Source organism: Sorex fumeus, unplaced genomic scaffold (assembly GCF_029834395.1).
Source record: "Sorex fumeus unplaced genomic scaffold, SorFum_2.1 ptg000041l, whole genome shotgun sequence".
Taxonomy (NCBI): Eukaryota; Metazoa; Chordata; class Mammalia; order Eulipotyphla; family Soricidae; genus Sorex; species Sorex fumeus.
Genome location: NW_026606098.1, coordinates 1,684,178 through 1,710,854, shown reverse-complemented (window position 1 = coordinate 1,710,854; position 26,677 = coordinate 1,684,178). Strand labels below are relative to the sequence as shown.

At 48.1% G+C, this 26,677-nt stretch overlaps 1 protein-coding gene across 1 annotated transcript in view; it reads left to right on the top strand.

The window, feature by feature from the left end:
• KCNJ6 (potassium inwardly rectifying channel subfamily J member 6) overlaps window positions 1-26,677 on the top strand; it is a 207,780-nt gene that overhangs the window by 135,255 nt on the left and 45,848 nt on the right. Inside the window, exon 3 of the mRNA XM_056119541.1 lies at window positions 11,355-12,275. Within this exon, the coding sequence (XP_055975516.1) occupies window positions 11,355-12,275 (921 nt within the window). The remainder of the gene's footprint in view (window positions 1-11,354; window positions 12,276-26,677) is intronic.

Sequence of the window (26,677 nt, the reverse complement as noted above, 5' to 3'; positions counted from 1 at the left end):
CGCTGCCGTTCCACCTCCCGGTGTCTCGCAGCCAGGGAAAGCAGCGTCCCCACAGCACAGCTCTGTTTGGGTGCCGCGTCTCCCTGCCTGGGGCTGAGTCACCTCATTCCCGACTCAGGGAGGGAGGGGCAGTGCGTGGGTGAGTCCCCAGCACGGTGGGGGAGACCTGGGGGTGCTGGGAGTCTGCCTGGGCCCGTCTCCGCAGGGAAGCGAGAGCCAGCTGGGGAGGGACCCCCAAGAGTCTCCGCTCCCCTGTAGCTCACTGCCAGCGGCCACGTGTGTCCACTTCCCAGCCCCTGTTCCCCAGAACCCGTTGCCTTCCACAGCAGAGAGCTGGGGGTGCCGGGGCTCAGACATGAGAGGCTGTCTCCCTCAAAGCCCACCACCTGCCTGCAAGACAGAAGCCCTGCACCCCACTTCTTTCTAGAATGGAGCGTTTGATCCAGTTTGGGGAAGTCTTACAACCTCATGGCAGCAGAGAGTTAAATATTCCGGGGGGGGGGGGGGGGTGATGTCAGAGAGAGAGCAGAGCGGCTGGGGGTGCTTGCTTTACAAAACTGACCCTGGTTTGGGGCTGGAGCGATGGCACAGCGGATAGGGCGTTTGCCTTGCACGCGGCCCACCCGGGTTTGATTCCCAGCATCCCATATGGTCCCCAGAGCACCGCCAGGAGTAATTCCTGAGTGCAGAGCCAGGAGTAACCCCTGTGCGTCGCCAGGTGTGACCCAAAAAGCAAAAATAAATAAACTGACCCTGGTTTGATCCCCAGAGCCTCATAAGGTCCTCTGAGTACTGCTAGTACTTGGACTGTACATCTGTGTGCATACACATACACACACACACACACACACACACACACGTGTGTCCATGCATCACGCATAAACTGCATTGCCGTGGCAGAGGGCAGGAATATGCATGTCCCAGACAGGTGACTGCCCAGCCGGAAGGTGGCTCAACGTTGCCAGGAGGTCGGGTTGCATTGCAGCATCCTGGGAGCCTCGGCAGTCTCCCCCTGAACCCTGGAGCTCTGCTCATCTCCCACCTGCCTCCTAGTGTCTGGCCGACGCATCCCGATGCTTTCTCTGCCCCGCCAGGACCTTTGCCGTCGCTTCGGAACAGTCTGCGCCGTTTCCAGCCTGCCCATCTGCGTCTGCGGTTGCTTCTGAGCTTCCCACCGTTTCCAGGACAATGTTGAGCTTATAAAAATAGGGATGCTTCGAGCTCCAAGTCGTGTACCTTCCTCACTCGACCCAGACTCGCTCCTAATTGCTTCCATTTGTTGCGTGTCTGGTAGGAACCAGATGCCACGCTTGTGTGATTCAGTCCTTGTCGCAGCAACCCTGTGCGGTGGGTCCCCACAGCCTCATTTTATAGACCAGACAGTGGGGACCCGGGAGAGAGCCAGCCTGAACCGAACGCACGGCCTGGAGGCGGGAGAGCAGGGCCACCAGAGCCCGTGGCCGCATCTCCAGGCTAGCGTTCTCCTGGCTCGGTGCTCAGGGACCACTCCTGGCTCGGTGCTCAGGGATGGCTCCTGGCAGTGCTCAGGGGACTGTAAGGTTTGCAACGTGGGGATGGAATTGACGTTAGCCCCGTGCAAGACAACTCCTCTGCTTTTCTCTCCGGCCCCACCATGAGTACAAAATTTGACACTCTAGATTTGTATGGGGTTTTTACATTGTTCTTTTGTTTCACTTGGGAGGGCCACATCCTACAGTGCTCAAGAGTGACCCCTGGTAGTACCCAGACCCCTATGTGGTGCTGGGGCTTTGAACCAGCATCCCAGTTACTTCTGCAGCTCATGTGAGGCAAGTGCTTTACCTCCTGCACTGTCTCCAGTGGGAAAGGAACTCTTTTTGGGTTTGGTGGGGTTTTTTTGGTGGGGGAGGGGAGCAGTTTGGGATTTGGGCTACACTCAGTGGCACTTGTGGCTAACTCCTGACTCTGTACCAAGAGATTACTCTTGGTTGAATTCAGTGAACCACACAGGGTTTCGGGGATGGAACCCAGGTCGGTCACATGCAAGGCGAGCGCCCTACTTGCTGTACTATCTCTCTGGCCCCAACTTTTGCAAGAAGATTAGCATAAAGGCTGTGGGTCGAGAATACACTATTGATTTTAACTAAAGATACCTCTCACTGCTGGGGGCCTGGCTGTCCTGAAAATGTGTCTCATCATACAATGGGAGCAGGGATAGCACATGCAGGAATGGTATAGGCAGATCATAACTGCACGTTTATGGGGGAAGTCTAACACTGCCCCACTCTGGGCCACCCGCATCTGTGACCCATCACTATTTGTAACCCTCCTGAAGCAAGACAGGGACCACTCACTTCCCAGGCCAATGTCTTTCATTTAGAAGCTAGACCTTCCTTACCTTTCCTTTGGTGGCGGGGTGGGGTGTTTCAGGCACACCCAGAGATGTTTAGGGGACTATTCCCCACAGCTCTGTGCCAGGAGGGTCAAATATGGTGACAGGAACTGAACTGAATCAGAGTCAGCTGCATGCAAGGCAAGCATGTTGCCCCCTGCTCTTTCTCCACCCCCCTTTTTCTCTCTCTCCATCTCTGTCTCCTTCTCTCCCTCTCTCTCCTCTCTCTGCCTCTCCCTCTCCCTCTCTCTCTCCTCTCACTCTCTCCTCTCACTCTCTCCCTGCCTCACTCTCTCTCTCTTTCTCCCTCTGTCTCTCCCTCTCCCTCTCTCTATTTCCTTACCTGTTTTTTTTTTTTTGGTGTTTTTAAGAACTAAAATAGCTGTTCTTTAAAGTGGTTTCTGAATTCTTTTTTTTTTTTGATGTATTTGTTTTGTTTTGGGGGGTCACACCAGGTGACCTAATGGTGCTCAGGGTTTACTCCTGGCTCTGTGCTCAGGGATTATTTATGGGGAGATGCTCAGACCACCATATGTGACTCAGATTCAACCCGAGTTGGCTGTGTGCAAGGCAGGCAGCTTACCCACTCACTGTATTACCTCTCCAGGCCTTATCAGCTGGATTCTTAACATCTTTAAAAGACTTTTTTAGACTCCAAGAAAGTAAGTAAGTAAAGTAAAGGCCCTCCCGTTGTTCGTCGATTTGCTCGAGCGGGCCCAGTAACGTCTCCATTGGAGACTTTGTTGTTACTGTGTCTGGCATATCGAATACGTCATGGGGAGCTTGCCAGGCTCTGCCGTGCAGGCGAGATATTCTCGGTAGTTGCCGGGCTCTCCGAGAGGGGCGGAGGAATCGAACTCGGGTCAGCCATGTTGGCTGCGTGGAAGGCAAATGCCCTACCGCTGTGCTATCGCTCCAGCCCAGACTCCAAGAAAAGTTAAAAAAAAAAAAAGACTTTTAGAACTTCTTTTAAATAGGGGGCTGGAGCAGTAGTATAGCATAGCAGGTAGGGCGTTTGCCTTGCACGTGGAAGACCCGGGTTCGATTCCCGACATCCCATATTGGGCCCCTCGAACACCACCAGGAGTAATTCCTGAGTGCAGAGCCAGGAAAGTAACCCCTGAGCATCACTGGGTGTGATCCAAAAAGAAAAAAAAAAAGACAGTAGAGATTATTCAAATAAACTTAGCTTAAAAACAGAAAAAAAAAGACTTCTTATAAATTGTGGATTTCAGGGTCTGGAAAGATAGCACAGCAGATAAAGCACTTGCCTTGCATGCAGTTGACCCAACTTCAATCCCCGGCACCCCATATGGTTTCCACAAGACTTCCAGGAGTGATCTCTGAGCACTGAGCCAAGAGGAAACCCTGAGCACCACCAGGTGTGACCCAAAATAAAAAGGAGGAGGAGGAAGAGGAGAAGGAAGAAATGGAGAAAGAGGAAGACGAGGAGGAGAAGGAAGAGGAGGGAGAAGTAATAGTGGTTTTCAGTTATTTGTTTTGCATTTAAACCCTAACCCACTGGAATTTATTCAAGTGTAAAGAATGAGACAGGAAGCTCCACTTTCCTTCCTGGTGGACAGCCGGTGGTGCCCAGAGCAGGTCCCCAGAGCAGAGGGCAAACCATGGCGCCCTCTGTTGGCCACAAGCTTCAGTGCCATCCCCTGTGGCCCCCTCCCTCCCTTCCCAGCTCTCATCTCTGCCCAGGCCTCTCCACCTCCTGCTTTCTGAAATTGGTCTTGGGGGGTCTTCGGCTTCCAGTTTCCCTTCTCCCTCTGCAGATCCTGCTGGGAACTGCAGGCCCAACTTCCCCTGTGTGCACGGACACCCTCAGAATCAGGAGCCCAGCACACACATACCCCATCCGTGCCCCCCTCATCACCACTAAATTTCCACCCTTCATGACTGACTTCCTTCCCACGGAGGGCTCACCTGGGAGTCCACGGATGCTGAAACCTGAGCTTTGTCCCTGGTCAGCCCCTAGACGACCCCTGCCCCTTTTTTTCTGAAGTCGAAAGTGTCCAGATTACACGAGTTCCGCTTCCTATTTGCCCCAAATCCTTTGCTTCCTCTTGGACCTTGGGTGGTTTTCTGACTTCAGCACGGAACCACTTCTCTTTCCCCCACCCCCCCACTAACACTCGAGCCACTCCAGCCTGGCCCCCTGTCCGTGTTTGTCCATGAGAAACACAGATGCCATTTTCAAAGGCTGCGTGCGAGAAGATTTTTTTAAAGCAGAAAAAGAATATGCCAGAGAGCCCTAGGCTGTCTGCAAAGGCTAAAATATGTAAATACTTGCAAGAGTGGCCCTTTGCAGAGTGTGCCAACCCGCGTGAGCTCTTTGGCCATATCCCTACCCATCTGAGCTGCAGGCTCGGGGCCACAGAGCAGCCAAACGGGCCAAGAACAGGCCAGCTTTGAGCCCCAGCACTGTATGGTACCCCAAGGATTGTGGGGAAGTGCCCCCTTGCACAGAACAAGTGACCCCTTCACATCCCCTCTAGAAGACCGGGATTCAGAGACCAGAACCTCTCAGCGGGGGCTGGGGGGGGGGGCTCTGACCTTATTCCTTCATGTAGATGTCAGCGGGGAAATCCTTCTGCACCTTTGCTTCGTTTAGGGGATTTGATCACCTCCCTAGAACCGTGGAGGAGAGGAGATCCCAGAGTGGGGACAGAGGCAGAGAGGAGAGAGGGAAAGACAGAAGAGCAAGAGCGAGGGAGAAACACAGTGACTAGGGGAGAGAAGAGGAGGTGCGAGTGTGAAGGGGAAAGGGAGGCGGAAGGGCAGCGCTGGCTTTTCTGCCTACATCCGGGTCCACCCGTGCCAAAATCCAGACCTGCAGCGCTAGTCGAGACCCCTAAGGTCTGCTCTGCTCTCGCTGCAGGCTGGCCCTGTGGGAAACGCATTGCCCAGTGGCACCAACCACAAGTCAGTCACCAGTGCCAGCTCCCCTGGGGGTGCCAGTAGTGGCTGGTGGCGTGGGTGGCTCGGAGATGGGAGTGGAGCGGGGAGGGAGTGGGCTCCCCAGCCAGCTGCAGCTCCCCCACTGAGCAGCTCAAAACTCTCTATGCAAATGCATCGCAGTCACCCCCTCAGTCACACCTGGGATTCCAAGAAAGAAAGCGGCTGGGGACAGCTGGTAACAGTCCCTGCTGCCTCCCCCTGCGTACATTTGCATCCAGCCCTAGGCTGGGGCGCCTGCCCTGCTCAGACCAGAAAGGGCCCCCTCCCTGCCCCAAGACACCCTCTCTTCCGCCCCCTCCTCCCCCTCCCTGGCTGCCCTCCAGACCCCTGGTCCAGGTACTGTCACTCTTCGTAAGCCACTGGGCTTTCTCTCCAGCCTATGGGTTCTCTCCACTGCGTCATCTCCCCACGGACACATGCACCCCTTCACTGCAGGCTAGCGGGAAGGCGGGACACACAGCCACACTCCCGTTGATGGGTTTTCTGCTTGCGTCCGTGTTTGTTTGTTTTTCAGAGGCACTGAAGTGGCACCTGCCTCTCCCTGGCTCCCTGCCAGCACCCACAAGGAGGCACGGCTCATTCTTTGCAGGCACCAACCTAAGGCTCCTTCTTCTCTCTCTGCTCCCCACACTGTTTTCCCCTGACAGCTCACTCATCTGCCTGTCCAGGTGCCAGGGTCACTGCCCATAATATTAGGGAGGACGCATGGTTCAGAAGTTTGATAAGAAAATGCTTTAGGAATCAAACATGATGCCAAGGTGGTAGTAAGTCTGCTACCAACCAGTCAGGGATCCAAAACCCTGAACAGAGGACTCATCCCGAGTGGCAGCCTCCCCCAAAAAGCATTCTCCACTCGCTGCACTAGTACTGCACTCACGCAGCACTCACACTGCACTCACACTAAACACACTGCACTCACACTCAACTCACACTCCACTCACACTCCACCCACTCCATCACACTGCACTCACAATCCACATTCCACCCACTCACTCCATCACACTGCATTCACTGCATTCACATTGCACTTACACTGCACTCACACTCCACTCACTCCATCACACTGCAGTTATGCTCCACCCACTCATCACACTGCACTCACACTCCACTCACTCCATCACACTGCACTCACACTCCACTTACTTCATCACACTACACTCACATCTGCACACTGCACTCACTCCATCACACTGCACTCAAACCGCACTCACACTGCATTCACAGTCTACTCAGTGGCACCCAGACTTACCCCCAGTGCAAATGAGATTCTGAGCCAAAAAAAAAAAAGAATATGGGTTCAAGTCTAGGCACCCCAGGCTTCCCAGGGAAGGAACTCTGCTCCTCTTTCAGCCCCTCAGCTGGCCCTTCTGACTAAGAACAGATGCTGGAGATTGAAAAAGTGCACCCAGAAAAGGAGGAAAATGCATTTCAATGGGAGTGAGAAGGAGCCAAAACAGGGAAGGCCCTTCTCCCTGGTGTGTGGCAAACATGGTTCAATTCCCAGCATCCCATATGTTCCCCTGAGCCCCTCCAGGAGTGATCCCTGAACATAAGGCCAGGAGGAAACCCTGATCACCACCGGGTCTGACCCAATTCCCTCTTAAAAGAAAAACAGTGGCAGTGGGGGGTGGAAGGGGTAACTGTCCTCTGTGGTGTCTTAAAGAAGTATTGGGGAAGAGAAGAAATTCTCCTGCAGGTGGGAGTGCACATAAAGACGGTGGGGCAGAGGCAGCGCTGGTAGTATTATAGTCTTATAATATCAAAAACATGAATCTTAGCAGTATAGTAAACCTTGCCACCTCAATCATAACAAAATAAAATAAAATATTCTAGCTCCCCTCCAATAGATAGGTCTGAAACTTCACCTGGCACAAATAGAGGAACAGAGACGGGTAAAGTGAAGAAAAAGGGGAAGTTTATTGGGGTACGCTCCTGAGCAGACCCTATGGACCTCTGGTGAGGCCAGGGTAGAGCCACGCCCTGGGAGAGACTAAGTAGGATTTTTAGTTGCCTTGGGAGGGAAAAGGGAACAGAGACCTTTGGGACCCGTGTGCTTGGTCTGCCCTTCTGTTATCTGTAGGGGATGGATGTGAGGATGCAGGGAATGTAGCCTGGTGACTGGCTAGAGCCGGATGGACCATGAGTCCTGTCTTTCTCATGGGGGAGGACAGGGGTGGAAAGGGAGGTGGTGGCAGGGGTGAGGCACGGTTATCTCTCATTCTGGGAATGTCACTGTCTCATCAACATGTCGCCATTTGGTCCCCAGCACACCTTATACGCTCTATCCCTTTGGGTTTTTCTCAGCTTGTTCAAGCAACCAGATTCACATTTAATTAGTTAGTTAAGAGAAAAGAACCACACCACTTAGGTCTGTCTGTATGAAAAATCCACAGAAGGGAGTAGAGTCTGAAGTCAGTGGTGCCCATGAGCGTCTACAACCTGGGTTGAGGAGTAAGAGAGGGGTCTGGGGCCTCTAAGGGAGAGGAGGAACCCGCCTGGCATGAGACAAGGTGTCAGGATAAGAGCAGATGAGTGCAATGAGACGTTTCCCCATTTCAACACGATTCTATGATTGTGATATAAAGGAACCCTATGGGGGTGCCGAGGATCAAGCCTGGGTCAGCCATGTGTGCAAGGCAAGCACCTTTTCTGCTTGGTCTATCACTCTGGCTTCTGTTCTGAGCATCTCAGGGAGATCTGTCGTGGGTAGGAAGCATCACTGACCAGCAGTTCTTGGGGAAGACCAATTGCTTTGGCAGTCTGGGAGGCAGAGGCAGGCAAATGCCCATGGTTCCCACAACCCACTCTGCAGAGCAGAGACCAGAGCTCATCCCACACTGGCATATTTGGAGACTCCCACTCAGGACAAAATTAGCAGTGGAGCTCCGATGTGCCTGTTCTGGGCCAAAAGCACCCCTCCTTGTAGGGGGCTGCTGGCAGGGAGCAGGGACACCGTCTTGGCCATCCACACACTCTACCACCCTCCACACTGCCACAGGCACAGGTGCTTTTTTTTGTTTGTTTATATATTTATTTTGGGCTAGAGCGATAGCACAGCAGTAGGGCGTTTGCCTTGCACGCAACCAACATGGCACACCGGAGTTCGATTCCTCCGCCCCTCTCGGAGAGCCTGGCAAGCTACCGAGAGTATCTCGCCCGATCGGCAGAGCCTGGCAAGCTCCCCGTGACGTATTCGATATGCCAAACACAGTAACAACAAAGTCTCCAATGGAGACGTTACTGGGCCCGCTCAAGCAAATCGACAAACAACGGGAGGGCCTAAAAAAATATTTATTTTTTTACTTTTTTATTTTTTACATTTTTATTAGTGAAACACCATGAGGTGCAGTTGTAGAGTTACAATATTTTTTTTATTTTTCATGGACTGTTGTCCTACTCTCTGTTCCAAGGGGGAAAAAAAAAAAACAGAAACAAAGCCACTCTCACAGTGAATGGCTATACCTGTTCTGGGCAGTGACCTCCAAGTTCAGGTCTGCAAGACACGGGCCTCCTGGACGCCATTCCTTCCCTGTGCTGAAATGTAAACCAGATCTCTGGGGCTGAATTTCAAGGAAACGAACCAACCATGAGCAAAGTTAATCCAGACATCCTGAAGTACCACCAACGTCCCAGCCCTGTACTTACTTACTGCTCTGCTGTGCTCCCTGAACGAAGTGGGAAAGGTAGCTCTCCTCAGAGTCAAAGGACCCAGAATGAAAACCCTGGGGGTGGGGATGGGGGGTGGAGAGAGAAATGACTTTACAAACATTTGACAGCTTCAAAATAACTAAACAAGAAGTTCCAAAGGATGTTTTATGTATGTTCAAAGAAGAACTAATTCCAGCTCTCCTTTGGTTCTTAGATTTTTAAACCTTTCTTGATGCACCACTAACTAGTTACCATTGCTATTTGATCATTAGAGAAGCATAAAATCACCAGGGCCCAATCTGCAGGTATGAAATGTTGAGAGAGACAAAACCAGTGAGAAGCACTTACATAGAAGAACATTTACCACGGTTTCTTAACCTTGGCATTGAATCAGTCACCCATCAATGACCAGATGTGTCTACGAACCAACAAACATGGGAATTATTCCCACAGATATCACACCCCACACACATACCGCCCTGTGGTTATCAGGGGCCACTAGATCCACACCTGCTGTTAGTGGCCAGAGGCCAGGTCGTGGTCGGGATCAAACTCACAGCCTCACATTAGCAAGACAGAAGCTCTACCATTGGCACCAACTCCCAGTCCCCCAAAATATCTTTTAACCTCTCAAATTTAACTGACTGTGTAAAGAGCTTGCTAAGAATCTTGCTCCTAAGTATAGGGAGTGAAAGGGAAAATAATGTACAGGGAGGGGATATTTATGACCAGTCTGTTCTTTCCTGGCATCAGGCACATGGTTTAATTGGATCCTATAACTTGGGCCATAATCATCATATTGTAAATAAGAAAATGCCTCAAAGCATTTGGGAGTGTTTTAGCCCACTCGGGTACCGTACAACAGGGAGGTGATTCTCTCCTTCCGGGTGTCAGCCCCCACTGTCGTTCTCAGGGCTGGAAAGGCAAGCACCAGCAGGGCTGTTCCCAGGGAAATCTTTCTTCCTGGCCCCAGCTCCGTGCTCTCGCTTGGCCCCTCCTCTGTAGGGGTGAGACAGTGTCTTTCCCTCACCCGCAGTTCACCAGCTCTCCTCACGGCTTCACCTCACATTCCTTACCTCACCTCACCTTTAAGCACCCCATCTAGGCTACTCTCAAAATACAGTCCAGGGGGAAGGGCTTCGACCCAGGGGCTAGGGGAGTGGGGGTGGGACATGACCCAGTCGACAGCAGGGAGTACATCCAAAAGTCCACAGTTGCTGTCTGGATCCAAGTCGTCTTTGTGTTCTTGTTTTCTTTCTTGTCGTCTCCTCCTCCTCCTCCTCCTCCTCCTCCTCCTCCTCCTCCTTCCTTTTCCTCCTTCTTCTCCTCCTCTTCCTCCTCCTCCTCCTCCTTCCTTTTCCTCCTTCTTCTCCTCCTCTTCCTCCTCCTCTTCCTCCTCTTCCTCTTTCTCCTCGTCCTCCTTTTTCTTCTTCTTCTTCTTCTTCTTCTTCTTCTTCTTCTTCTTCTTCTTCTTCTTCTTCTTCTTCTTCTTCTTCTTCTTCCTCCTCTTCTCCTCCTCCTCCTCCTCTTCCTCCTCCTCCTCCTCCTCTTCCTCCTCCTCCTCCTCCTCCTCCTCCTTCTTCTTCTTCTTCTTCTTCTTCTTCTTCTTCTTCTTCTTCTTCTTCCTCTTCCTTCTCCCTTCTCTTTATCTTCCTCTTCCTCCTCCCCCCTTCTTCCTTTCATACTCTAATGGTCATGAATCAGGCTGTAATATATATTGGGTTGCATATTTTTTCCAATTAGTGTTTTCAACATTTTTTGACAAATACCTAGAAATGGAATGACTGGATTGTATGGCATTTCTAGTCTTCATTTTGGGGGTTGATTCCACTTCCAACAGTGCTCAGAGGACCACGCAGTGCTGGGGATGGAACCCAGCAAAGTCATCTACCCTGCCCTTTCTTCTTTAATTTTTGGGAAATCTCCAGACTCTGCCCCATGAATTCGGCACCAATTTACCTTCACAGCAACAGTAGGCAGAGTTTCCTTCCCTGAGACATGCATAGATGCCTTCTCTATGCAGAGCGCATTGCCGCTCCCATCTCAGGGAGAGCGTGGAGACTTCCTAACCTACATTGCCAACTGCTGACTCACAGGGTTTGTTGGCAGGGAAGCCCTTGGGTAGATGTGAGTGCCATCTTAATGGCAACATGCTTACAGAAACTGGGGTGCAGAGCACAGGAGTCCATGCAACTAGAAGCCTGTCCAGGTGGTGCCAAACAAGATGGGCTGCCTCTGCTTTGATCATTGCTACCCAGGGGGTATTTGGTTGTACTCCAGCATACCCCACTCTCCCCTGTATTTTCCATGATCCTTGGACAGCCCATGTTTCATTGCACTTCTCTTTTTTTTCCCTCCAAACCACCAGCTAACGTCCTAGAGGGCGACTCCATGGACCAGGATGTCGAGAGCCCCGTGGCCATTCATCAGCCAAAGTTGCCTAAGCAAGCCAGGGACGACCTGCCCAGACACATCAGCCGAGACCGGACCAAGAGGAAAATCCAGAGGTACGTGCGCAAGGACGGCAAGTGCAACGTCCACCACGGCAACGTGAGGGAGACCTACCGCTACCTGACCGACATCTTCACCACCTTAGTGGACCTCAAGTGGAGATTCAACCTGCTGATTTTCGTCATGGTTTACACAGTGACCTGGCTCTTCTTCGGGATGATCTGGTGGCTAATCGCTTATATCCGAGGAGATATGGACCACATAGAGGACCCCTCGTGGACTCCCTGTGTCACCAACCTCAACGGGTTCGTCTCTGCTTTTTTATTCTCCATAGAGACAGAAACCACCATTGGCTATGGCTACCGCGTCATCACGGACAAGTGCCCCGAGGGAATTATCCTCCTCTTGATCCAGTCCGTGCTGGGCTCCATCGTCAATGCGTTCATGGTGGGGTGCATGTTTGTGAAAATATCGCAACCCAAGAAGAGGGCAGAGACCCTGGTCTTTTCCACCCACGCGGTGATCTCCATGCGGGATGGGAAGCTGTGCCTGATGTTCCGCGTCGGCGACCTCAGGAATTCCCACATCGTGGAGGCCTCCATCAGGGCCAAACTGATCAAATCCAAACAGACCTCGGAGGGGGAGTTCATCCCTTTGAACCAGACAGACATCAACGTGGGTTATTACACCGGAGATGACCGGCTGTTTCTGGTGTCGCCGCTCATCATCAGCCATGAAATTAACCAGCAGAGCCCTTTCTGGGAGATCTCCAAGGCCCAGCTGCCCAAAGAGGAACTGGAAATCGTGGTCATCCTCGAGGGAATGGTGGAAGCCACAGGTAAGGCGCACTCCGTCCCCAGCTCCCAGTGCTATCAATCGTTGCATATTTTTATCTAGACCCCATGTTCTATTTTTTTATTTTTAATTTTTATTTTCATAAAAGTAATTCACAATAGTTCATTACAGATAACATTCAAACACCAGTCTCACCACCGAACACCTTCCCACCACAATAAGAGGTAAGTGTGTGAGGGTTGTTGTATTTCATTCTGAGCCATTTAAGCCCGAATATAAGAGAATACAAGCAAGTATATTTAAAAAATCAAACAAATGTGTGCTACTTTTGATAAGTAAGTGAGGTAGAGTATAAGAGGTCAATGAAATTCTGCATCACTCTCTTCCAGGAGCTTTAGTTTATAGTCTCTGGGTCTTGGCCGTTGATGCAATTACATGGTGCCTGGGGCAGATTGTGGGTGTGACTGCAAAACTACTGGAAAACTACTGGGAGGAGGAGGCCTAGTCCAGATCCGAGTAAACTTGGAGATCTCAGTCACGGGTTCCAGTGTACCTGGGTTTTTCTGCCGGTCCGCTCTCCACAGTGAGGTTCATCCCATCTTGAATGAGCCTCATCCCCTCTTGGATGAAGTTGTCCGTGCGTGTGGAGAGTGGCCTTGAGCATGGCAGTGGTTGGTTTCTGGAGGTTTTTGGCTGCCGGGGTTCTGCTTGGGGCAGGGAGGAAGACTCAACTCACCCCACTCCGAGGTGCCCCGGTAAAGAGAGCCTGGCGCAGGGTCAGGAAGACCTCATGTTCTTAGTTACAGTGTAAGATTGAAAGCTGAATCTCACTCACTTTCACACTGTCCAGTGCTTTATTGGGATTCAGTGCCCGTATTACCTCCAGCCTACTTAGACCACCAAGAAGTCTAACCATTTAACTTTTTAAAAGCCCTTTGGAAGATAAATGAATACTCAGTGTTTGAAAAGCTGATTAATAGATCTTAGATTTCCAAATATTCACTTAATTTCAAAGTTGATATGTCTCTAAAGAAATTTTTTTTCACGGCTTTAAAACATTCCTTAATTTAAATGCTTGATGTTATTCATCGCTAAGCCAGAGGAAGAAGTGCTTTCTAAGGACGCCTGACAGATTGCTTTAATAAAAGCACAATTTCATTTCTTCTTGGGGAGCCGTTTATAAGATCATAGCATTGGTTGTTCTTTCACATCTTCTTTTATGTCCATTCATGCCTGGTGTCCTTCTCCATGCTCTATGACTGAACCCCCTGGTAGACTTAAATCAACAGGCCCGTTAACAACAACTAATAGAAAAGAAAAACAAGAATGTCTCATTTCTCATCACCCTGTTGAGCTGTCTGCTGGTCATGACTAATCTTTGGCTTGCTTTATGGGAGAGGCTCCGTGCTTTTCTGGATTCACGCTCATTATACTACCGTACCACAGGTAGTATAATGGTTCTGCCCACTTGTGTCCGTCGCAATCCACAAAACCCAGCAATCAACTCTAACATCAGCTACCTCACAGGAAAACTATAACCTAGAACCCTAATGCATGCTTCTCTCTCTCCTGTTCTTCTGAGTTACCGGCTTTAGCCGGGGGGCTCCCTTTGAGTTCTACAATCTGCCCTTCTGTGCAGGTTAGACTTCACATCACTGTTTGGCTCAGTTTGAAAATGCATCATCCCTGCTCTGGGCTAACCTCAGACAGAGTCTGCCAGCCTAAAAACTAAGCCAAGTTCTCGGAGCTGGGGAGATAAACCAACAGGCAAGACACTTGAATGTGGCTAACCCGGTTTCTTCGCCGGCACCCTCTATGGTTCCCCAGGCCCCACCAGGAGTGACCTCTGAGTGCAGAGCCAGGAGTAAGCCCTGAGCACCACTGGCTATGGTCCCAAAACAGAACAAAACAGCAACCACAAAAGCAAGCTGAGTCCAGTTATCCATGCAAATAAAAGCCCTTGGTTCTGTGTCGCTGCCTGCCTGTCCTTAAGAGGCGAGTGCCTAGGGGTGGGGGCAAAGAGTGAAAACTGCAACTGATTTTCACAATGAAAATGTGAGACAAGGGGGTGGGGTGATAGCAGAGTGGATAGGGTAGCCGCCTTGCACGCGGCTGACCCAGGTTCGATTCCCAGCATCCCATATGGTCCCCTGAGCACCACCAGGAGTAATTCCTGAGTGCAAAGCCAGGAGTAAGGGTGTGACCCAAAAAGAAGATAGAAAGAAAGAAAGAAAGAAAGAAAGAAAGAAAGAAAGAAAGAAAGGAAGGAAGGAAGGAAAAAAGGAAGGAAGGAAGGAAGGAAGGAAAGAAAGAAAGAAAGAAAGAAAGAAAGAAAGAAAGAAAGAAAGAAACCGTAAATGCTTTGCCTGAAGCGCTATCACATGAGTATGCACCTTTGCATTGAGTTCAAGAAGTTTGGGCTTAATCCCAAGATAATTATCGTGAAATCTAAATAAGTGACGTGCAGATAACTTGAACACCGTGAACCTGACCTTGGCGTGGACTCGTGAGGCAATAATGGGGGGCCGGGGCAGTCCCAGGAGGGAGGAAATCCTCCAAGCTGTCACTCTGCAGACCAGAATCCTCACCCTCCTGGCCTGAGCACGAGGACCGGGATCCCCCTAGTGGCGGCCGGGCTGCGTGGCCTTGGCAGCTGCAGTGTTAATATGCGATTTCTCCCTCTGGATAGGGCATGAGGGAGGATGGAGGAGAAGCCTTATTGTCAGGTTGTATCTCTGGACTCAAGAAGCTCGGCACAGCAAACAGAAACCTCTGGAATTAACCCCTCTGGTTATTGGTGTTGGTCTGAGCTTTCAAAGGTAGGAGCTGAGCTTCCTGTTCTCCCAAACCAAAGAAATGAAGCCAGAATAAGCAGATTATCTCTGTGATGTTCCTGAGCAGGGAGATGCTCCCTGGGACAGACCCTGTCTTTCCGATGACAGCTGGTAAGGAGAGAGTCTTTCCAAAGGGGGAATGTCACTCACTTGGTAATTAACAGTGAGACTTACCTTCTAGTGTTCAGAGGCCTTTCAACTGCTTTGCTAGAGACAACTGGGGAGCTACCAGCTAACAGGGACTTAGCCTATTCCTGGGAGGAAAAAGAAAACCATTACCCATTTTCATTAAAAAAAAAAAACACATAGTTTTGTGTTTTCTGGAAAGTGGAGGGGCTATCTAGAAAATTCCGAGTCTGTCTGTAAGCTGCCGATCTCTTCTTCCTGCTAGAATTTGTGCAGTTCTGTGCCTCTCACACAAGCGAACGCTAAGCTTTAGCAGGAGGCTTTGAGTTCATGGAGGAAAAAAGAAAACGCAACTGAGATTTGTGGGCTTCAAAGAGGTGGCCCCGTGGGTAGGGTTGTGCATCAATATATATCAGTGAGTCAAAGATGGGGAGGGTGAGGAGCAGATGTGCCCCCCAAGGAAAACAGAACCACAGGGGTCTAATTATTGCAGGGGAATCAGGGGTCATCAAAGAGGGGAAATCACAACAGCATGCTGACTTGAAGCAACTTCCCCCTCTCCACATTACTTCTTTCAGAAATGTCTCACTTACGGGCCAGGAGAGAGTCGCCGTGAGGCACATACCTAGCATGTGCCCGCTCTGGGTTTGATTCCTGAAACCACAGGGTCCCCCGAGCATCGCCAGATGTGACTCTGGGACCCCCAGCACTGCCGGGTGTCCTGGGTAATCCCCAGCTCTACAGAGTCCAAACAGTATCATACTCTTGGGCCTTTGCATTGAAGTTCTGGCCCAGTTGGCTGAGAGTTGCTGGTGGGGTTCCTGCCTCTGGGGAGCCCCCTAAAAATATCAAGATAAATTAAAATCTTAACTTTAGGGGCCAGAGCAATAGTGCAATGGGTAAAGCATTTGCCTCGCACACGGTTGTCCTGGGTTTGATCCCCGGTATCCCATATGGTGCCCCAAGCACCACCGGGAGTGATTCCTGAGTGTAGAGCCAGGAGTAACCCCTGAGCATCACCAGGTGTGCCCCCCTCAAAAAAAATCTTGACTTTCAATTGCCATGTCCTTTTATCTCCATGTCTCTCAAGACTGAGCCCCATGCCAGGGCCTGGATGCAGAACCCTCTTCCCGTCCTGCAGGTCCTGGGAATTCAGTGACCTCCAGGTTTGAGCTCTCCTGGGGTGCCTCAGTCCTCTGGCTCTCTCCCATGGCCCCACTAGCTGGTGCTTCCTGCCACATTGCACCCCAATGCAAGCTAGCCTGCAGCCTGATCTTCATCAAAGCAAGAGCTTCCCTAGAAGACAAGGGACACCCCTTGGAAGCAGAGAGCAGGTTTTATCCATCTTTGAAGCCCTCATCCCCGGTGCCAGTCGTTTACTTGAAGAGTTCCAAGACCTCAGTGAAGACAGACGTGCACCTCTGAAGAGACCTTCAGGCGGGCTACTTTGGGCCACAGGGAGAGAGGGTCGGGCACAGTGACCTCCCAGAACCTTCCAGTCACACAATTCTATTTTGGAAAATGAATCAAACCCCGAACCATTCTGACACCCGCCACCCAGACATCTGGGAACTGGCCGTGTCTCATCTCCCAAATATATTTTTAAAGGGGGCCCTTTATGTTCCTGGCGCATGGGCAATTTTGAGATAGTGATGTTTACAGAAGGGCTCCTAGCTACGTAAACAAACATGCTCGGCAGCTGTGGCAAGTGTGTGTTAAAATAGTAAAGCATTCATATAGACGGTTATTTATAGAGGGCAAATTGGCCTGGAGGCTAGATGAGCGTGCCACGGAGCTGGGCCCACTGCCAGCCAACTCCTCACTCTAGCCTTTCTGATTGATGAATTTCCATATTTACCCCCAATGATTATGCAATTGTGACAAGCAGCCCTTCCCAACACCTCCTCAAATGTGCTCATTAGGATCAACCCCCCGTAAGTCTTTTTTTCCCCTACACTTTTATTATGGAAACTATAGAACGCATGCAAGAATAGACCTAATAATATAATTGCCCCATGCCCATGTACCCATCATTCAGTATCTAATCAAGTGTCAATTTATGGCTAAATTTATTCCTTCTAGAAAGTTCACCTCTTGGGAACTGCCTTCTGAACCGTATTATTTTATCTGAAAGTATTTCTCTATGTGAGACTCTTTCTAAAACATAAGTATAATGCCTTTGTGACACCTAGAACAATTTATGACACTTTTTTTTACTTTTGTTTTTCTTTTCTTCTTTTCTCTCTGTGTGTGTTTGTTGTTGTTTTGTTTTGTTTTGTTTTGGGGCCACACCCAGCAATGCTCAGGACTTACTCCTGGTTCTGCACTCAGGAATGACTCCTGACACCGCTTGGGGGACCAAATGGGTTGACGGGAACCAAACCTGGGTCAGCCACATGCAGAACAAACACCTACCCACTATACTATCACGCCAGCCCTACAATTCTTGATAATTTCTTAAGCTCTAATATCTATGGCATGTTCCAGAATCTTCCTTTCTCCTGTAGTAAATGTGTTATTTTTCACTCAGCGTGTTTGAAGTTGGATCCAAATGAGGTTAACACCCTGTGTGTGCCATCTCGGAGAAGCTCAGTGGCTGAGCTCCTCTTCCGGCTTTGCTCTCATTTTTTTTTTCTTTCCTGTGAAGTTTCTGTCAAAGCAGGGAGCTTCTGAAAGATTTAAATACTGCAAAGATTTAAATACTGAAATATCAAAAACTGGAATGGAGGAAGGAAGGAAGCCAACTTAGCGAAGATGTAACAGATAACACTCCTTCGACGAGGAAACAGCGCCTGTGAGTTACTGAGGAGAGGGGGAGTGTGAACAGAACACAGAGGAGGGTGGGAGGGAGAGCCAGAAGTAAACGAGAAACCTGGAAGCATGAGGGGAGACAGGCGGAGGGGAAAAGCAGACAGTCTTTCCCGACAGCAAAGCTCAGTTCCCTCCCCACACTAACATTTGCAGGTGAAGGTTGGGTTGCGTACATAAACTACAGGTCCCAAGAGTTTTGAGTTGAACAGAATCTTTGTCTAACTCTAACTGGACAGATGAGGAAATGGAGCTCCAGCAAGCCCAGTGACCTTGGCTAAGATCACATAGCCATTGGCAGAGCAAGAACTTGAAACCAACACCAACGTTGAATTTGGTGTCTTTGATGAGTCTCCACGTTCAGTGGTCTTTGCATCAGGAGTACTGCTGCTTCTAAAGATTTTGTAGAGAAATGCATCCCAAAAGACAGCTGCTGTTAAGCGTGCACTTGCTTCTTTTCCACCATCCGTTCTTCCTTAACATTTTTCTGTTGATGTCCCAAATTATCAGTTTGTCTTTAAATTCGTTGTACATTCACATGAATTGTTTGTGGTTTGTTGGGGTGGCATGCTTTTTTTTAACAGCCATCTATTAAAATGAGATTTACAGCAAAACAGAGGCCATCCTTCTGAAATCAAAATTAAATAAGCAGGGCTGGAGCAATAGCATAGCAGGTAGGGCGTTTGCCTTGCATGCGGACAACCAGGGTTCGATTCCCAGCATCCCATATGGTCCCCTGAGCACCGCCAGGGGTGATTCCTGAGTGTAGAGCCAGGAGTAACCCCTGTGCATTGCCAGGTATGACCCAAAAGGAAAAAAAATTAAATAAGCATTGTCTGCAAAAATGTCCTTGGAGAAATACAGTGTTCCATCACATCTGATTTCCAGTCATCATTTTTAAAAATTCCACTTTACTATAATAGGGGCAAAGATGAGGCTAGTCTGTTTGAAAAAGATCACAATTTCTCAGATAAGATGGTTGAAGGTTCATATTATGTGTCAGTGATATATCAGTAATGTTAATGTTTACTGTCCTCCCGTTGTTCATCGATTTTGCTCAAGTTGGCCCAGTAAGTTCTCCATTGTGAGACTTGTTGTTACTGTGTTTGGCACATTGAATATGTCATGGGCTTTGCCGTGCAGGCGAGATACTCTCGGTAGCTTGCTGGCCTCTCTGAGAGGGGCAGAGGAATTGAACCTGGCTCAGCCGGGCTCGCCGTGTGCAAGGCAAACGCCCTGCCGCTGTGCTATCGCTCCAGCCCATTAATGTTTATGCCTTTGGCTTATTAAAATTACTGCAATACCACCTAAGTGCCAAAACCCCTCCACCGCTGTCTCTAGGTCCCTTCTAGTTCTTTCTATGCCGCCCCACCTCAACTCTTGTCACAGTCCAAAGGGTTGCTTCCCTTGCCCTCCCTTTGGTTGCTTTGCGAGACACCGAGAATCTTGTATATGTCTATTAATCTCAGTTTTTCCAACTCCTCCCTTAGGACTGTTGTTTTGTTATTGATTTTCTGCTTGGTTGTATAGCCAATAATAAGAATGTGATGTCAAAGAGAGTCTCCTACTGCTACTGTGTCATTGTCAATCCTCTCATCGGGCCTATTAACAGATGCATTAAGAACTTTGCTATTGGGATTAGCCTGAGAGTATAAAGGGTAGGGTACTTTCCTTGCACAGATTTCATCTCCGTCATCCTATCTGGTCCCCTGAGCATCAATCACCAGGAGTGATCCCTGAGTGCAGAGGCAGCATTAACCTCTGAGCATCACCAGGTGTGACCCCAAATCAAAACGAAACAAATAAATCTTTGCTTTCCCTTCATTAGGTGCAATATATGTTAGTAATAGCACAGTGGGTAGGGTGTTTGCCTTCCACACGGCCAACCCGGGCTCGATTTCTCTGTTCCTCTCAGAGAGCCAAGTAAGCTACCGAGAGTATCCCGCCCATACTGCAGAGCCTGGCAAGCTCCCCATGTTGTATTCAATATGCCAAAAAACAGTAACAACAAGTCTCACAATGGAGACGTTACTGGTGCTCACTTGAGCAAATCGATGAACAATGGGAGGACAGTGCCACAATGCTACATGTTAGTGAGAGTTAAATTTTCTTCTTGGTGGACTGAATATATAATAATCTAATGTAAGATAGATGAACTTAACATATAATCCCTTATCATATCATATATAGTCACCTCATTACCTTTCTAGTTTTAACTCGTCGATTGTCTGACACAAGTATGACCATGCCAGCTTGCCTTTATTCTGAGACTGGGCCTAGCAACACCATTCAGGTGTGTGTTCCTTAAAAGCTGCAGAAGATTGTGTTTTGTTTCCTGATCTATTCAGGCCATGCTGTGCCTTTTGATTGGGGAGTTCAATTCATTTATATTTAGAAAAAATTATTGACAAAAAAGGAATTTCTATTTTTCCATGACGGTTTCAAAAAGATTGCGTTTCTCAAAAGATGGTTGAGAGTGGATATTATGGATCAGTGATACATCAGTAATGTTAATGTTTATGTTTGTCCTTATTTCCCTGTTTTTCTTTGATATGGACCACTTAGACTCAGATTTTGTTATGGGCCTTTTGTGGAGTGGTCAGCTTCCATTCGCCTCTTATTGCTCCAGTCTTCTTAGTACTTTTCCTTTAAGGCTGCTGTGTAGCTTCCATAAAAAGCCCTACTCTTTAATATAAAGGCAAGTAAGTCTCCAGTTCACTCTGGGATTCCCCTTAATTATTCTCTATCTTTTTCCCCATTTGCTTGTTTGTGTATTTTCCTGCTCTGTGTGGAATCCCTTTGCCTTTTCCAGAGACCATTTAGTATTTCTCATAGAACTGTTTTAGAGGCAATGAATGCCCTTCGTTGTAATGTGCCTAAAAATGTTTTTATCACTCCTTCCAATCTGAGTGATCACCTGGCAAGATAAGGAAGCTTGAGATGTGGGGGTTCTTTACACTCAAGACTTTGAAGGTAGCATACCATTCTCTTCTGACCTGTAGAGTCTCGTTTGGGAAATTTGATGTGAGTTTTATCTGCCTGGATACTTTCACTGGGAGTAGTTGGGTAGTAGTTGGGGGCTCAACACCCTCAAAGCCTGGAAATTCCACTCTGTTTGTGTTTTCACGAATCTGTGTGTAGATAGGTCCCGTGTGTGATGACCCCGCCAAACTAGGCAACATGCACCTCCATCAGCACACTATCCCTCTGGAATTGAATGTCCCTCAGATGGCTTGGCTGCCTTGATAACTGAAATCCTTTGATAGGCGAGGGTCGCAGGCTAGCAGGTGATAGTGGAGTTGGAGAGGGCTGAATTTGTTGTCTTCTATAAGCAAGTGTCAGTCAGCCTCTACACGCTTGCTCTGCTCTTGGCTTGGGGTGAACAGGACTCAACTCAGGAGCAGTGGTCCCTAGCCAGACTGCCAGCTTTGATGGAGACAGTACCCAATCTTGGCTCCAGCTCAACCTTCTAGTTCTCAGTCGCTTCCTTCCCATTTCATTGGGTATAAAAACACAGTTGGGGAAATCTCATGGGAAGGGGGAAGTTGCCCCCCACAAGCGGCTCTCCAGCATGGCCATGGCTCCAGAAGCACAAGGACTTAATGCAGAGCCCAGTACCTTGCGGCAGAAAAGTGAATGGACTATGCGTTAATCCACGGCACCATGCCTGCCCAGGAGGGAAAGGGTATTGCTCCCTTCCACCTTTTTCCCCCTAGACAGCAAGATGGCAGCCGCCGCGGAGGTTTTTGAAAAGCCAGGTATGAGCCAGCAGTGACGGGGCAACTGAAACCTCATGGAAAGGGAGAGGTTCCCGGCTCGTCCTTCACGCCCTACCAAGGTCATGTGTTGGCCCCTAAGAGCAGCTCTCTGGCACGACCATGGCTCCAGAGCCACAGAAACCAATCTCATAATTATCTGGCTCTCGGCAGAAATACTACCAGGCTTATAAATAAAATATCAGAAACCCAAAATCACACGGCCGCGACATCATTTGGTTCTTGTAACCAGCTGTAGAAAACAAATTATTTCACAATGTCTTTTCAGCAGGCCTGATTTTGGGGTGTAAACTCTAAACATAATGGTGCATCTTTTGTCGAAACAATGAATCTAATCAAAGTAGATAGAGTGTTAATTAGAATTCATCTGCCTCACAGTCGTGGGAAGGGTGGGAGGGGGGTATATTGGGGTTCTTGGTGGTGAAAAATAAGTACTGGTGAAGGGAAATGCGTTTGATCATTGCATGACTGAGACTTAAACCTGAAAGCTTTGTAACTTTTCCCACAGTGATTCAATAAATCACGGTCCTCCCACTGTTCATCGATTTGCTCGAGCGGGCCTAGTAACGTCTCCATCATGAGACTTGTTGTTACTGTGTTTGGCATATCGAGTACGTCACGGGGAGCTTGCCAGGCTCTGCCGTGCGGGCGAGATACTCTCGGTAGCTTGTCAGACTCTCCGAGAGGGGCGGAGGAATCGAACTCGGGTCGGCCATGTTGGCCACTTGCAAGGCAAATGCCTTACCCCTGTGCTATCGCTCCAGCCCAATTAATTAATTACAATTAATTGATCACAGCCAGATTCAATGAATAAATAAATAAAAACACACAGTTGGGTATCTTGGAAACCTGGGTGCTCAGTGGACCACCCACCCCGCTGACTTGTTTCTCTGTGCCATAGAAATCTGCAGTTGGAGCCTGTTTCTGAACTCTTGAGGTCCCTGCAACTGTATTTTCCAAAATTCCTGTCTCTGCTGCTATATCCACTTGTGGCCCCACTGTGGGGCTTCTCTCCTGGGAAGTGGGGCCTGCTATATTTAGCAGTGTTTCCCGCTGAAATTCTGGCAACGCTATGTCTTTAATTCATTGTTTGCTGTGGATATTGGCTTTAATGATAGAAGAATTCTACACAAACTCCCCCTCATTCGCCATCCTCCCTCCTCCTCTCTCTTCGACCTGTTTTTCTTCACTTCTGTATTTCTCATATCTCCTCCTTTTGATAAGGTAGCACTAATTCCTCCATTAACAAACCATTGCTTCTGGATTTGCCATTTTCCCCTAAAAGCTTTCAATATCATAACTTGTAAGAAATATATTTTCTGGTCACTATGATGATCGAGATACATTCTTCATACATATTTGGTCTTCAGTCGCCAGTGTTTGGTTCACCAACCCTAAAAGCCTTGGTCTTGCCTTTATGTTGTGAACTTGAGAGCATCAAAGTCAGCTCTTGTTACTTTCGGAACATCTCCTTATACTCGGGAGACTGAATTCCCACTTCATTCACAAGAGAGTAAGTCTCATGGGATTGACTTCTGGGAAGAATGGGGTAGAGGGAATATGTGAATTGGGTCAGTAGCTAATATAACAGCCAATGAGTTCACTAATCAGACTTGTATTAAATATTAAGTGAGACCAGGTCTCCAGAGAACTTCTAGGGGTTCCAGAGAGCTTCCAGGTTGATGAACATGTGGGAATGTGAGGGGAAAGGTGTCAGGAGAGAATGCTGAGTCTCCGCTCCTTTCTACACACTTCAATCCCCAGCATCCCCTATAATCCCTCAAGCACCACCAGGAGTAATTCCTGAGTACAGAGCCAAGACTTAACCTTGAGCATCACCAGGTGTGTGGCCCAAAAATCAAAATAAGTGAATAACCAAAAATGCCTGCCCCAATATAATATATCCTGCTAGTATCACTGACTACAGAAAAAGTGAGGACGGTTGCTCCCCAAATAGGGCAGATTTTTTGTGGTCCTCCGCAACTTGGGGATGCTGTGTTCTGATCCACCAAATTTCTTAACAATTTTAGTGTGAAAGCTAAAGAATAGAATGATTGACTTTTTCACCACCTCTCCTAAAGAAAAATTACTGTAGCTCTGTTAAATGCTTCCTGCAACTTAGAAGGCATTTAGTGTCCCACAATTTAGAAGGTAGTTCACCAAGCTAACCATATGCCATTGTACATGAAAAGGCAAAAATACTAGGTATTTATATTCAATTTTTTATTATTAAAATAATATCAGAAAAATTCTTTGTTTGTTTTCTTGAAATGAGGAACTACTAAAACAGATAACACAATAGAAAGCACTGACGGTCACACAACAATACTATTTAAATTCAAACTCAAGAAAAAAAAGAACCAGCATCTAAAAGATTGTTCTCACCCACCCAAATTTAAAATCAGTATAAACATTAGGAAGAGAACTTTTTTTTTTCTTTTTGGATCACACCTGGCAATGTACAGGGGTTACTCCTGGCTCTTGCACTCAGGAATTATTCCTGGCTGTGCTCAGGGGACCATATAGGATGCTGGGAATTGAACCCAGGTCGGCCGCGTGCAAGGTAAACGCCCTACCCACTGTGCTATCTCTCCAGCCCTGGAAAAGATTATTTTTTGGTTTTTGGGTCACACCCAGCGATGCACAGGGGTTACTCCTGGCTCTGCACTCAGGAGTTACTCCTGGCAGTGCTCAGGAGACCATATGGGATGCTGGGAATTGAACCCGGGTCGGCCGCGTGCAAGGCAAATGCCCTACCCACTGTGCTATCTCTCCGGCCCTGGAAAAGAATTTTTAAGCTGAGAAATGAGTGTCAAATAATGTGAAACTTCTACTTAACCTATCCTTAAATAATTTTATCATTTCCTGGGCATTCTGTGATATTAAAGCTGACAAAAGTCTGCCAGAAAGTCGTTCTACCTAATAATGTCAAATGACCAGCAAAGGATGGTTGGGGGAAAGCATGTAAATTATCCACATGCATGTGTACACACACACACACACACAAACACACACACACACAGCATCCTACTGGTTATCTAAATAGCCACAGGTGCTTCTTCATTTAATTATTTTTTTGCCCTTGCTCTGTCCTATGCCAACCCACTTACAATTTTTGTTTGTTATATTAATTATTTAGCACTCCTCTTTTTAGAAAAGAATCTTCTTTGGACATAACTCCGCTTATCTCTACTTATTTGGATCAGCGTCTGCTGGGTTCAGCCCCAGTTTATCCATTCATTTGTAGTTACATCCCGTTTCCTTCTGCTCAAAAATGGAACAATGATAGTCCCTAGAGTAGAGTTGACTATTAACTTTCTGGATTCTATTAGCCCAGATCATTTCCTTCCTTCTTAGACCTCTCAGATTAAAGGCAACATGGGCAAAGCTTTGCAAGGTTGGGAAGCCAGGTAGTGAGAAACCCCAGTTTCAAGAATGGCTCTATTGTTTCTGGAGAGCACGGATGAATGACAAGTAACTCCCCTCTGAAGGCACTCCGAATTGCCACAACAGCCAGTGTTAACCTTTGATAGTGAACGCAAGAAATACGCATGCACAGTGTGAGAGCAAATGCCAGTCGCCTCCATCCCTGTTACCTACCATGAATCACAAGTAGATGGGCTCTGAATTAATGAGCTCTCTGGACTTCGAAAAAACTTAGCATTCCTATAGATAGTAACATCTCATCATTGTAATTTCTGCCCAAAGTGGACATGAATATATATTCTTCTCGGGTCTTCCAAGGCAATTGTTTCATGAGGACAAGACCGGTACTCTGCATTTGAAAATAGTATTTCTATGTTCCAAATCCCCCCTGCTAGGGGACTGGAAAGATAGTACAGCTGGTAGGGCACTTGCCTAGCATACAGCCAACCTGGGTTCAATCTCTGGCATACCACATGGTTCTCTAAACATAGCCAGGAGTAACCCCTGAGCATCACTGGGTGTGGCCCAAAAACAAAGCAAACACAAAAATCAATTCCCCGCCTAGAACTCTTAGATATCAGTTAAGGTTGTAATTTGGAGATTATTTTTCATACTGTCAACTCAAATAAACAGTGTTTATAGTCATACTTCCTCTTTAAAGCATATATATGTATATATACTTTAAGTGTCCATTCTTCTCTATGTACTAGATATAATATACCATGGTGTTCTGCTTGTGGCAGTCATGCTGCAATAACAAATCACTACAGAGGGTTAAAAAAACAATACTTCTTTCTCTTTCACATTACATGTCAATGCTGGTCTGTTCCTCTCCTGTTTGCTCCAAGAGGATGATTGAAGGAGTAACCCTATTTAGGACATGCCATTCTCATGACAGGGGAAATGGAAAATGGCAGAACGCCTCACTTCTGCTCCCTATTTATTAGTCAGAGCAAGTCATATGGCAGTGCCTGATGTCTGTGAAACAGAGAAATAATAATTCTCTTACAGGGGCCTGGAGCAAATTATTGAGAGGCAAACAATACCCGCTAGCACAGATCCCCAGGTGGCTCTAGAAACCAGTGCACTCACTGGGACACCTTAGTGAGACAGGGCACCAAGTGTGTGGTTACATTAGTGATGGGCACCAACTAGTCCCATTTTCCTTCTTCAGACACATGTTAGGATTGCATCTTCTTGTTGAGCATGACATAAGACTCACATTCATCCCACAGCAGATATCTAAGCCATGATAATTCTTGTGAAAACTTTTCAGGATAATGTGACATTCCCTTCCCCCTTCTGTACAAATACCAACCACAGCAAAACCTCCATCCTTCTGATTTTTGTAGCGTCGGCCCTTACCAAGTCACTGGGATCATGTAGCCTGACTGGCAAATATCGTTATGTGGAGTGAAGTCACTGAAATTTGGAGGGCTTATTACCACAGTAAAATCTGACCCATCTTGCCTGAT